The sequence below is a fragment of the Verticillium nonalfalfae genome, assembly GCF_003724135.2.
Source record: "Verticillium nonalfalfae strain VnAa140/NRRL 66861 chromosome Unknown scaffold_32, whole genome shotgun sequence".
In the NCBI taxonomy this organism is placed as follows: Eukaryota; Fungi; Ascomycota; class Sordariomycetes; order Glomerellales; family Plectosphaerellaceae; genus Verticillium; species Verticillium nonalfalfae.
In genome coordinates this window covers 179,441-192,850 of record NW_021167257.1, presented here as the reverse complement: position 1 = coordinate 192,850, position 13,410 = coordinate 179,441, and the positions used below count along the sequence as shown (strand labels likewise).

At 54.3% G+C, this 13,410-nt stretch overlaps 4 protein-coding genes across 4 annotated transcripts; 2 read left to right on the top strand and 2 right to left on the bottom strand.

Moving 5' to 3' along the window:
- Positions 1-1,218: 1,218 nt before the first annotated feature.
- On the bottom strand, positions 1,219-3,971 carry CHL1 (ATP-dependent DNA helicase chl1; the record flags this gene model as incomplete). The annotated part of the gene is made up of 4 exons (XM_028639498.1): positions 1,219-2,508; positions 2,556-3,275; positions 3,332-3,784; positions 3,831-3,971. 4 exons carry the CDS (start codon positions 3,969-3,971, stop codon positions 1,219-1,221), a joined length of 2,604 nt encoding a protein of 867 aa, XP_028496182.1.
- A 460-nt stretch (positions 3,972-4,431) lies between these two features.
- RPL28 (60S ribosomal protein L28) lies at positions 4,432-5,390 on the top strand (the record flags this gene model as incomplete). The annotated part of the gene is made up of 4 exons (XM_028639497.1): positions 4,432-4,463; positions 4,675-4,839; positions 5,076-5,277; positions 5,340-5,390. 4 exons carry the CDS (start codon positions 4,432-4,434, stop codon positions 5,388-5,390), a joined length of 450 nt encoding a protein of 149 aa, XP_028496181.1.
- A 560-nt stretch (positions 5,391-5,950) lies between these two features.
- Positions 5,951-7,435, bottom strand: D7B24_005339 (uncharacterized protein; the record flags this gene model as incomplete). The annotated part of the gene is made up of 2 exons (XM_028639496.1): positions 5,951-7,071; positions 7,135-7,435. The coding sequence occupies 2 exons, from the start codon at positions 7,433-7,435 to the stop codon at positions 5,951-5,953; spliced, it is 1,422 nt and encodes a 473-aa protein (XP_028496180.1).
- A 615-nt stretch (positions 7,436-8,050) lies between these two features.
- Positions 8,051-11,868, top strand: YCS4 (Condensin complex subunit; the record flags this gene model as incomplete). Its single annotated transcript, XM_028639495.1, has 3 exons — positions 8,051-8,933; positions 8,985-9,250; positions 9,301-11,868. The coding sequence occupies 3 exons, from the start codon at positions 8,051-8,053 to the stop codon at positions 11,866-11,868; spliced, it is 3,717 nt and encodes a 1,238-aa protein (XP_028496179.1).
- Positions 11,869-13,410: the final 1,542 nt, after the last annotated feature.

The following is a 13,410-nucleotide window of genomic DNA, read 5'->3' as shown; positions in this document are numbered from 1 at the left end:
CTTGCCACATAGAAGGAAATCTACTGTTCTGAATCAGATATAGGTGCATCGTGTTACCCCTTTTAAATTGGCTTGTTATTTGACCTCGCGCACGCCCATCGCACCCGGATCAGCTGTTCCAATCCGAGTCATCAGGCGGACCGCAAAACTCGTTTAAGATAATTAGCGAGCTTCACGTAAAGAAGCCTTTTAAGCGTATCTTGCAGTTGTGCAAGTTCTCGTAGAAGTAGTTTCGAGTTGGCGTGCACTTATCTGCCAACGAGGCCAATAGTAACCTGGGACGTACAAGGCGAGGCGCCTACCTCATTTTGTCTATCACCAACAAAGTCGAAGCCAATATAGGGGAGCTATACACTCCTTGCCACCATGTCCTTCGTCTAAGCCTGACAGTACAGGCCTCTTTGGCTCGTCGGTAGGTCACTCTCAGGCTGCAGACTTGATATCCTAGTAGCTTCGTGGCTTTTCGTAAAGACGTACCAGCTCAAGGTACCGCATTTACTGAAATGGAGTGAGCATCGCAACAGCTCAGAACAGTGTCTCACGCAATAGAAGGCCCAAAACACACAATCCATACTACGTGCAAAACTTGCAAATATTGCCAGTGCACCAGTCACTTGGGACGACCCTGTTGACTAGGTGCAAAAGAGAAAAAAAAGTGTTAACCGGGTAGGTAGACCGGGAGATGAACCCCAGCCCCCCTTCAAAGCGTCCCAAGCATCAGTACGACTGGCGGCTTACCTGGCAGGAGGCAGATCTGGGCACCTAACCATCAGGCCAACGGGACAATAAATTGTTGGAAAAGGGAATTACAAGAATTCATTATATTGTCAGAAGATGCTGGTATCGAAGGAAAGAGCGCGCTGGGTGGTTGCTATGGGCTGCGCGACATCATCCCAGGCAACCAGAAAGCTGTTCACAGTTGCGCCGAGAACAACAGCTGGGCAGCCATGACAGGAGATCCATGTTCCTCGACGCAGGTTTGCTAGATCACTTGCTTTAAAGTGAGTTCACAACAAGAACTAACTTCAGAAAATCGCATTGAACTATGGCATGTTTTGATATCTAAACAAGGTAAGAGGCAAATAACATTTTGACAAGGCTTTCACTTCTTCAAGGTAGCTCTCGATCCAGACCATGTAGAAGATCAGGACATGTCTTCTGGCGTCATGGAGGTATATAAAAACCGAAGACGAACATACAGCAGCTGTCATCCAAGTGCTAAGTACCTCGCTTACCCCTGAAGAAGCCGCTCAAAGCACCCATGAGCTGCGGCAACCCACTCTCCTGCCCATCTCCTTGGATCCCCCCTTGAATCCAGCCAGGTAGCTTCCCCTTGATCCTCTCTGTGCCGTAACGGCGGTCACACAATATAATGGCAGCATAATCTCCGCGATGACGGATAGCCCGACCAATGCTCTGATTGACGGCCCTCATGCATGCGTTCTCGTAAAAGTCCCTCGCCGCCTGCTTCGCCGCCGTCTGTGCCTTTGCTCGGTCCACCCCTGGCTCCGCCTCCAGTGCCCGCTTCAATACTGTCATCTCGACATATTCCGTCTTGGCCTTCCATTCCGGCGAGTGCATGTTCGGGTACGGCAGGCCAACAACCATGACAGCGCGGCCGAGACGGTCGGAGAAATTGATGCCTTCACTCATCTTGCCGCCAACAACACTCAGAAGCAGGGCCCCACGTGGCTTTGCTGCATTACTGGTGCCGTCGCCTAGGATGGCCTCGCTGTACAATGCGAGCACTTCCTCGCTGGAGCACCCCTTGGATTCCTTGAAAACGGCCTTACGCTGCTGCATACGGGTCCAGATGGGCGTCGATTCGCCGGCGGCAGTCGTCTCCCATGCAGCAACGACCTCGTCCAGGTATCCATAGCTGGGAAAGAATACGACAATGCCGTCTGGCACGACAGCACACATGTTGAGAATGGCGAGGCCCAGCTGATTGACCATCGCCTTATCACTGCGGCGTTGAAAGCTGAACTCAAATGTCGAGTTTGCGTCGCCAGCTCGCGAAGCAGCCAGTGTTCGTACGCAGAGGTTTGATGGCGGAATAACGTGGCCGCAGCTGAGGGTCGTGAGCTTTGGCTCGGGCAGGTATGGGAAAAGGTGCGCGCGATAGTCGTCGAACGGTGACATGGTACCGCCAGCGAGTATGACAGCGCGCGCACTGGTGGCGATCGAGGAGAAGGCATGCGTTGGTGACAAGAGAAGGTAGGAGAGCTGGATATCTGGAGCTGCACCTGGCAGCTTTTGGTAGAATATGCGGCCTTCGGAGCTCAAATTTGTGAGGGAAACGAGGAATGACACGAACGTATGAAGAACAGGCGTGGAAGATCGAGGGGCGGCTTTGTTCGAGTCATCCTCCTCGACATACGCCACGTAGCTCTCGATCTTGTAGGCGAGCTTGGAAGTTTGGATGTACTGGATGAGTTTGAAGAGGTTGATTTGATCGATGCCTTTAGAGCGCAGGAGTTCTTTGGCGTCGACAATGCCCTGTTCGGACTGTGGCTATTAGCAAGCGTGTATTCGGTATGGCGTGGCGAACATACCTTGAGTTGAAGGGCGCCACTCATCCAACCACTCAATCCATCCACTACACGACCTACCTGGCCGACCATGACGCGATTTTCGCCCTTAAGCTTCTTCCCAAACCTCTTGACGTAGACGCCAAGCATCTGTCGTGCCCTCTTCAGCTCACCCAGTCGGATTTCAGATGCATACACATTGGCGATCGCATCCATGATGTTATGAGCTTCATCGACAATGACAATATTGCCTTCAAGCTTAATGCCTAATGCATCACGCGCGGTCTTTTGCAGAAGTAGAGGGTACGGCAGTGTGATGATCTCCGTGCCAGCGATCGCGGTGCGCGAGGCGTAGTAAGGGCACACTTCTAGAGACTTGCCAAGATGAAACAGGTCTTCAATGTCGGGTAGAGTTGCGTGGGCTGTGTCCCGGAACTGATGTGTCTTATTCACATTTTCCTCTTTCGGCACATACGGGCACTTGTTTTTCGATTTTGGTTGCTGCAGCTCAGCACACCGGTCGTTGATGGCCGACTGCGTCTTGAGGCGCGAGACAGCTGGATTGATGCATAATTTTTGTCGTGATGATAATGGGAGATGCTTGACTGGTTCTTGGGTAGCTTGAACAGCCGCTCCATGTTCACCCGACACGAGCGACGATGGCATAGACGACGGGAAGGACGGTCGACGGAGTTCGGCAACGAATTGCGAGAGCTGCGAATGCGTTCTTGATGTGTAAAATATCTAATAACGTTACCAGCAGTCCTCATGTCGTTCCAATTAAGACAGCGCAAGCACACCTTTACACCATCCTCGAGTATATCCTCGTCTTCTTTGTCACGCTTCAGCCCTCCAAGGCCGTATCGAGATAAAATTTCTAGTGTCTCTTTGCCAAGGCCCGACAGAGCATCGCTCTGCGAGGTAGGTTCGTCTGCATCATCCAGCAACCATTCTGCTTCTTCGTCTTCAGGATTTTTGCGTACTTTCTTCTGGTTGCCATCATCAATGCGGCGCCGCTTGGCGCTGCGTGCCTCACGAGCTTTCTCCTTGACACGGATTTGCTCAAGGCGCTGTTCACGCTGCTTCCATTTCTTGGAGATGTCATCTCTTTTCCGTTTGAGGGTTTGTTCAATGATCCAATCAGGCTCATCCTCGAGGTTAACATCGGTAGAGCCGAGAGACAGCTCGTTCTCGTGCGATTTATGGTTTCGTAGCCAGGTGAGCGCAGCACATATGAGGGAGAGAGACTTGCCCTGCGATAATGAGCGCCTTGTATATGGTTCACCGAGATTGACCTACCGTGCCAGTGGGGCTCTCAAGGATTCCAATCTGCCCATTCCCAGTCTGAAGCACCTTATAGGCTTCTGTCATGAATTGTGTTTGTACATCGTACGGAGTGTATGGGTGGTGGAAGTCGGTGACCTCGTCGGGGAGTTCCATGGTGCCATTCGGGGAGGGAGTGACTGCATGGATCGAATAACGAGGCACCTCGTTGTTCTATCTTAGCTTGGTCCGACTTGGAGCTGAGGACCGGTATATCGCCTCCACAGCACTGCCATTCGCTGTGGCAAAGTCAAACCTGGTAGACCTCTCCTCACGGAAGTCGACGGTGAAGCTTCGGTGGAGCAGTAGTCAGACCAACGTCCCACTGAAGATGGGCCTGCTGAGTCATACATCAATGCCTAGCATTGTCCTGAAAATAAAATCAGGTGACCCAAGCTTGCAATTACTTAGGGCTGCCTGCCCTTTCCACCAAATCGCCCAACACGGTTAGCGCCCCACCCAGCCGATTGCCCACGCCCGCCTCTGCCCTCAGGTTCTGAAATCTTCGCAGCGACCACGAAAAACATCGACGAGACTTCACTAACCACAGCAGTGCGACTCACCACACACCGTCGCCATGCCTACCCGCCTCTCGAAGACCCGCAAGCAGTACGTTGTTGTCCCTCGAATTCCCTGAACTCGAGACGTCGGAATTGGAACCGGTCTGGTCGACGAAGAAAAGCGCAGCGCAACAATGCCATCGCACAATCAACAAGGCTTGGGGAGCGCCGACTACGATCGCCAGACCTGGGACTGAGATGACATTTCGAGGAAGGAAGAGACGCACAACACCATGAACAATCACTAACTCATGTCACAGCCGCGGCCACGTGTCCGCCGGTCACGGACGTGTCGGCAAGCACCGCAAGCATCCCGGTGGTCGTGGTATGGCCGGTGGTCAGCACCACCACCGTACCAACCTTGACAAGTACCACCCTGGTTACTTCGGTAAGGTTGGTATGCGCTACTTCCACAAGCAGCAGAAGTACGTGAACCCCGATCTCGACTCGAACGATGTGCTTTGGAGGAAGGGCGGTGGACAAATTGGTCAAGGCAGGCAGACATCAGAGAAGGATGGGCTTTTGGCCATCACTCTGCGCAAGAGCTGGGAATTGGACGCGGAAGAGTTGTCCTGATCCACCGACGACCCCCAACCCCGAAGCACATGGATCGAGCGAGACGAAACCCCTCCCACGACGACCCCGCTAACCCCCCTTGCAGCCACTTCTGGAAGCCCGTCGTCAACCTCGACAAGCTGTGGTCGCTCGTTCCCCTCGAGCAGCGTGACGCCTACATCAAGGGCGAGAAGAAGGACGTCATCCCCGTCATCGACCTCCTGCCCTTCGGCTACTCCAAGCTGCTCGGCAAGGGCCGCATCCCCGAGATCCCCCTCGTCGTCAAGGCCAGGTGGGTCAGCAAGCTGGTCAGTACCAACCTCGTCGCTCCGCATCACAAACCTCTCCGCAGTACACTAACATGACGCAGGCTGAGAAGAAGATCACCGAGGCCGGCGGTGTCGTCGAGCTCGTCGCATAAATTACGATTGGCCAGGGAAAACGGATGTGGGAGGTAAAACAAGCCTGCGCGGAGGGAAGGGGACCACGGACGGACAATATCACGGGGTAGTGGGAGCGCGAGACGCAACGGCACGCCGGCGTCTTCGCAAGCCAGCTCCCAATCGGGTCGGCGGACTACTGAAGTAACCAGCAACAACCGCCCCCTTTTCTTGTCATTGTCACTTTTCAGAAGCCGGTTGTGGAAATGGAAATTTTCAAGGACAAAAACCGGGGCCTGGGATGGCTTCTCGCGCATTGCATGAATGGGGACATGAATTTTTCCACGGAGTTAAACCGAATGAAAAAGGGTTGATCTTCTGCAACGGCCCCCGCCCTTCTCCGATTCAATTGGCTTTCCAAGCGTCACGCTGTTCAGGTCACCCTCTGGTGTTGGCTTGAACACGGGGCATGACCATGATTAATGTATTGGTGGCCGCTTCTGTGCCTGCCGTCAGTGTGACGACTTACGCTGTCTAATAATGCCCCTGACGCCGTGCCTCTGATGTACAAACTTGAAATAGTCTCAAATGCATTCCTCCATCAAGATTCCACCAAAGCCATTTCATCATAAGCATCTTCGCGAACCAAGGGAAGCCCCTCAGCCAAGAATGGGTGATCCAGAGCATCATTAGCACTGATTCTCTTTGCCGGATCCAAGTCCATGCACCTCTCCAGGAAACTGACAGCCATCTTTTCTTCCTCGTTGAGGGGTTGGCCTCTGGGGTCGCCCTCGCGATCGTTGGGCGACCGACACGTAGACCACAGCACGAGCTTTTCAAGGGAGAAGCCACTGAGGCCAATGGTGGGAATGTTCGTCTCGAACATGCAGCCGTGCAGGGCTCCCGCGGCGCGCATCTTCTTGGTGCCGAACATGGTGCCAATCTCAATCATGGCCTCGACGTCGTCGGCGCTGTTGAAGAAGGGAAAGCGTTTGCTCAGGATCGTGAGTAGGATAACACCGGCACTCCAGATATCAATCTTGGTCGTCTGCTCTGTGCACTTGAACAGGACCTCAGGGGCTCGGAAGCCACGAGTACCTGCGCGATTGGCGCGGCGCGAGGGTCTTGTGTCGTTCTTGGGGTAGCCCGTCTGAGGGCCGTTGAGGTGCGCGACGCTGTTGACCAGACGACTGCGCCGGACACCGGACTGTTCGTGGCAGAGGCAGGGTTTCGCATCGACACCCTCGCGCTCGGCAAGGCCAAAGTCGACGAGGACACCACGGCGAGAGGAAGGGTCGTAGAGAAAATTGGTTGGCTTGATGTCGCGATGCAGAATTCGTTTCTCGTGCACAAAGGTAAGGGCCATGAAGAGTGAGCGCATGTAGACGACTATATCAGAGATCGTCATCTGGCGGAAGTAGTCGCGAAAATCCTCGTGGCGGAAGTAGGGCAGAACTGCAAGGACCTGGTCGGTAGAGCGAAACGCGGTGATCAGGGGACACACTGACGGAGAGTTGCGCAGGTCGTACAGCAGCTCAAGTTCGTTAAAGATACGTGATGGTGACGAGGTGACGTAAATCTTCTTGACAGCAACGAAGCGCCCTGCACGCGCCTTCATCCTGCCGTAGCGATCTCTGTCGTCATGGTGTCCGTCCACGTCCCAATCATTGTCGTATTCTTCGTAGAGCAAGTCCTCGGCTTTGTAGACGGTCGAAAAAGTGCCTACGGAGGGGTGTCAGGCAGGTCCACAAGAATGGGTCAAGGGGGGCAAGGGAAGCAGCTCACCCTCCCCAATGCGCTTAATCAGTCGGTACTGGTTTCGAAAGCCTGGAAATACTTCTTGCAGCCTGTCCATCTCTTGTTGCACGCCTGAGTCGACCTCTGGTTCTTCTGAGGTCAGAGAAGAGCCGTCGCTTGGGTATTCCGAATCGGCGTATTTGTCATCTGGGACTTCTTCCGGAACCTCTTCTGGTACCGCTTCCTCTGTGCGGAGTTCGGACTCGACCATCATTTCTGTGTCTTCCGTGCGTGGCACATCCTCGTGTATTTCAAAGGCATCGCCAGCGCGTCGCCGGACGGCCGTCATGTCGGAGACGAGGAGACTGTGCGACTGGAGGGGGGAGGGCGGCGGGAAGAGGCTACGGCAGGCAGATGTGTGACTTGGAGAGAAGTGGTGGTTGGGCAATTGACTTTGAGGATACAAGGTATCAGAGAGGGTATCAAAGGGTTTGGAATGCTCCGGTGCGTGCAGTTGGTCAGCCTTCAGACAAGCACATGGCGAAAGTCGATTCCACAGTCGGTGTGGAGTGGAGGGGTCCTTTACGGTTGGTGGGGCGCTTTCCAATGGTGTCTGCAGTGAGCGCACGCGAAGCAGCCAATGCGGGGGGCGCGTCGAAGAAAACAAAAACAGCCGTTGCCAGGCGCATCCACTGCCGCATCACCGCCTGCCGCTGATGTGCAACCACAACAATCCTCAGTACCTCATCTGGTAAGAAAGGCCGGCCTCCTCCATCCCACAACTAACCAAGCCATCTAGAACGAGCACGCAAAGCTGGCCTAGTTGCCGTCCTTCGCTTCTTCATTCCTTTCTCTTCTACACCGACCTACCACCCACCCCGCGCCTTTTCTTTGCGGCACCATCTTGTTCTCTTTTCCCCCCCTCTCCCCCCCCCCGCCCCAGGGGCACACTTCACCACCGACCATGGCCATGGAGTCCATTACGTTCGATATCAACGAGGCTCTGAAACACTACATGAGCGACCCGGCCTCGATCCCAACGCCAGAGGCCGACGGGGCCCTCTTTGACTGCGAAAATGAGCCGGACGCGCTGACGAATGCGGTCATCGACCCTGTCCTCAACCCCATTGTCGATGCCGTCGCCGAGAACCCTGAGGCCATCACGCGCGCCTCGTACATGGACTCGCTGCAGTTCCTCCTAAAGTGTGCACCCACCTCCCCCAGTCAATCTGTCTTTCCCTCCTCTTCTGAACTCCCTTCCTCATCCGCTTCTTCCTCCGCCGCCGGCCGGCGCCCTTCGAATGATACAGTTTCTGAGCTATTCAATCTTTCCAGATATACCTCCTACCTCCCGACTCATGCATTGAGCAAGCTCTTCGATCTTGTCATGTCCGGCCTCGCCGCCGAGGCTGACGCGATACTTCACGACCTTGAGTCTCCTGACGACCAGGAGACCCTCGCCCACCACAAGCACCTGCTCGAGGTCTACGGCTTCTTGCTGCAGTGGACCGTTGCCGCCGTCGAGACAAAGGCCGCCGAGAAGTCGTCCGCTCAGCCCGTCGCGCGCGGCCGTGGCAAGCCCAAGAAGAATGCGCCCAAGGGCCAGGAGGCCGTCTGGGACTCTTCGGCACAGCTGCAGGCCGCTCTTGACACCATGTGTAAAGTGCTCAAGCTCAAGCTGTCGAAGATTTTCTTGACGACCTCGGAGCGCGACACTTTCATTGGCCTTCTGACGAGGCCAGTCTATCTCGTGCTTGAGAGCGAGCAGCGCGTCAAGAGCACGTCCATTCGCATGCACGCCTTCAAGGTCCTCTGCATGGCCGTCAAGCATCACGGTCATGGATATGGTATGCGAGTCGCGACATTCTGATCCAAACTGGAAATCTGACGCTGAACAGCCGCGCAAATCAACATTGTGCAAAACCTGACCTACTTCGAGCACCTCTCAGAGCCCATGGCTGAGTTCCTGCATATCCTTGCCGAGACATACGACTACCCTCAGCTGGCCGACGAGATTTTGCGCGAGCTCAGTAACAAGGAGTTCAACAGCAACGACACGAAGGGCCCCAAATCCGTATCCCAATTCATAGTTAAGCTCTCGGAGTTGGCGCCGCGACTGGTGATTAAGCAAATGACAATGCTGGCTAAGCAGCTCGATAGCGAGGTATGGCAGCTTCTACTCAAACATGTGGCCTCGACTGACAAACTGACCAGTCCTATACCCTGCGTTGCTCCCTCATTGAGGTTTGTGGCAACATGGTCGCGCATCTCAGCCGTCAGGAGGAACGTGGCGAGAACCACAAGTCACAGCTCAATGCGTTCTTTGATGTCCTAGAGGAGCGTTTCCTCGACATCAATCCCTACTGCCGATGCCGCGCCATCCAGGTGTACGTCAAGATCTGTGACCTCGAGCAAAAGTTCCCTAAGCGGAGGCAAAAGGCCGCCGAGCTAGCATGCCGCAGCCTTGAGGATAAGAGCAGTAACGTCAGGCGTAATGCCATCAAGTTGCTCGGCGCGCTGATCAAGACACACCCTTTCACCGTCATGCACGGCGCACAGCTGTCTCGCAAGGAGTGGCAGGCACGTCTCGACAAGGTTGACGAGGAGCTGAATGCGCTACAGCCGCCTGAGGGGGCGCCTGGTCTCGGTGAGAACGCCAATACGACTGTTGACCCTGAGCTCCTGGACGACGCCACGCAGGTGCCGGAGTCACCACAGAAGAAGCCCGCTCCAACAATGACGGATGAAGAGAGATTTGCTGCCGTACAGAAGGCACGCGAAGAGGCTGCCACATCAGAGGCTATTGAAAAGCTTGGCCTGACCAAGAGATACTACAGCGAAGCTCTCAAGTTCATTGACGTCCTCCACGAGGCCACCGGAACTATTTGCCAGCTCCTCGGCTCCAGAAACAAGAGCGAGGTTATCGAGGCTATGGATTACTTTGAGGTCGGCGACGCCTACAACATCGAGCAGAACAAGGTGGGCATCCGCAGGATGCTGCGTCTCATCTGGACCAAAGGCAACAGCGACGAAGGCAAGGGTGTGCAGACTCATCTGATTGACTGTTATAAGAGGCTTTTTTTCGAAGCTCCTGAGTCATTCAGTCCCAACGACGCCGCCAACTACATTGCGCGCAACATGATCAGTCTGACATTTGGCGCTTCCCCTGCCGAGCTCACGTCTCTCGAGCAGCTGCTGGCTACTATGATGAAGGGTGGTCTCATTCCCGACTTCGTCATTGCAAAACTGTGGCAAGTCTATGGTGTTCAGAAGCGAGAGATTTCGCGGACCCAACGCCGTGGTGCCATCATTGTGCTGGGCATGCTGGCGACAGCCAACCCAGAAATCGTCGTTGGCGAAATGGAAACCATGCTTCGTACCGGTCTGGGTGCACACGGAAGGGCAGACCTTCAGCTTGCCAAGTTTACTTGCATTGCGCTGCGCAGGATCAATCCGACAGGGCGCCAGGCCAAAGACTCACTCATCAAGTTCTCTCGCCTGCCGAATGACCACGCCGTCTTGGGTAAGCTCGCAGCTATCACTGAGGTTTCGTCCGAAAGCAAAGAATGGTACGGCATGACAGAGCAGGCTATCAACGCCATTTATTCCATCTCGAAGCACCCTGACATCCTGTGTTCCGACATCATTCGGAGGAAAACAAGGCAGGTGTTCTCACCACAATCACGTCCGAGCTCACGCGATGAGACGCAAACGATGGCCCAAGGAATCGATGCCGACGGAAATCAGACTGTATTTGCGCAGCAGCCGAAGAAGCGGGATGCTGCCATCGGTCTTTCACAACTTCTATTCATCGTTGGCCATGTTGCCATCAAGCAAATTGTGCATCTTGAACTCTGCGAACTTGATTTCAAGCGTCGGAAGCAGGATCTTGAGAAGGATAAGACTGCGAAGGCCGACCCGGCCGCCAAGAAAGACAAGACAGAAGAGCCAGATGATCTGGACCTCATCGGCGGAACAACGGAAGATGATTTCACGGAAGCCATGGCGCATATTCGCGAGCGGGAGCTCCTCTTTGGCTCGAATGCTCTGCTGGCGCAGTTTGGCCCCTTGGTATCTGAAATTTGCGCCAACAACACGACATACGCAGACAAGGGTCTCCAGGCGGCGGCTACGCTGTGTCTGGCCAAGCTGATGTGCGTCAGCTCCGAGTATTGCGAGGCAAACCTCCCTCTCCTCATTACCATCATGGAGCGGTCCACAGACGCAACGGTCCGGTCCAACGCTGTGATCGCGCTCGGTGACATGGCTGTGTGCTTCAACCACCTGATCGACGAAAACACCGACTTTCTTTACCGTCGTCTTGCCGACAGCGACCAGTCCGTCAAGCGTACGTGTCTCATGACTCTGACCTTCCTCATCTTAGCAGGGCAGGTCAAGGTCAAGGGCCAGCTCGGCGAAATGGCAAAGTGTCTCGAAGACGAGGACAGACGCATCGCCGACCTGGCGCGCATGTTCTTCACCGAGCTCAGCACCAAGGACAATGCCGTTTACAACCACTTTGTCGATATGTTCAGCCTGCTGTCCGCCGAGAAGGGCCTCGGCGAGGAAAGCTTCCGTCGCATTGTGCGTTTCTTGCTCGGGTTCGTCGAGAAGGACAAACATGCGCGACAGCTGGCCGACAAACTGGCGGCGCGTCTGGCGCGCTGCGACACAGAGAGGCAGTGGAACGATGTCGCATTCGCGCTAGGCCTGCTGCCGCACAAGAACGAGGAGATCGCAAGGGTCGTGGGCGAGGGATTCAAGCTCGTGCAGGTAGCGTGAGGTGCCTAGTCGTTGTAGGATTAGTTGGCGTTGTGGATGGGCGGCTGGTCTGGCTTAGGATACCTCGTACGATGGATGTAATGATGATGATGACTTTTCTGTTTCATGAACTTTTCCTGCCTGTCCAGCAGGTGTCGGTGCTTCGTAATTGTACCTGCTTGCATGCGTGCTGCTGCCTGAGGCTGTACCTGTTCATTGGTTAATCGGCACTGACTGTGTGTCCCATCGTATTAATTGTGACTCAACATTGACGATCTAGCAGATGTGACTCGACGATGACTACCTGAGCGCTGAGTCGTGTTGGATGCGTTGATGTGGCTGGCCATTGCGTGAGGCGACGTGCACACTGGAATAGATCGGTCAGACGACGCCAACACGTGAGGCCAGCAGCCAGGCAACCAGCCGGCGGACGGGCGAGGTCGCCCCTCGCAGTCTTTTTCCAGACTTGTCCTGTTTCCTTTAGATATTTGACCAAAATCAATTGAAGCGCATTGCTGGCCAGAAGCTTGCAAGTGGCGTCTCGCTCGCTCTCGATGTGACGTCGGAATGCACGTCTCCAAAATAAGCAGGCAAGCTACTCTCTGAGTATGGCTGGGATTGCTACCGGCCTGAGCACGAGGAATGAAATGCTGAAAAGTGGTTTATAGAGTTTCTCCTAATCTGAATAATGGATTTTCGTAGTTTTACATGTCAGTACTCGGGTCCTGCAATGTAGAAATTATTTAATGCTGAAGATACTCATCCACTTTGTTCAAGATGAATGTCAAGAGTTCGAGTCTGAGGAATCGCGAACCGCCTCAGATGTACCGGCACTTTCATCTCTACTCTGGGCGAACACATTCAGCACGATACTATATCAACTTTTATTCTTCTACACATGTACCATTTAATGGTGCTCATTACCTCCTGTAAATGAAGTCTCTAGGCATTCTGTACCAACACAAGCCTGCTTTTACTCCTGAAACTGTGTCCAGTCCACGTAAGTAACTGAGTGTAAATATTGTACTCATTTCAAGAAACAAACCCAAGTCTTTCCTGTAACTAGACTGTACTTGTGTGAAGCTCTACTGCCCTTTGTGATGGCGGGTATTAAAGCAGTCATCTGTGACTGGCATGCAATATCCACCTTCAAAGAGTTAAAGGTATTACAGATGGTATAGATGGCTAGGTATCTGCGGACCATAAAAAGACTAGACCGAGCTACAGCGGCTGATCTCCAGTGTTTCTGTCGTGTCACCACACGTGCAGCTATGAAGCTTCGCATGATGCGGCCATTGCAGTCACATTCACGGTGGCCCATGGTACCAGTCGCGCAACAGACATGCGCCGATGGATCCACTGGAGTGATCGCCCCAGCTGCCAGGCATCTGCCAGGGGCCGTAGCCGAGATGCCCCGAGCCCCCGCCTGCATCCGCATCATGCGCCCCACCAGCTTGAACCCAAGACCCCAAATCCACGCACCACCGACTAAAACTGCCCACTGGCAAGCAACACTGGACGCCAGCTCCAATGCCGCAGCCTGCAAGGAGCAGGCACTGACAC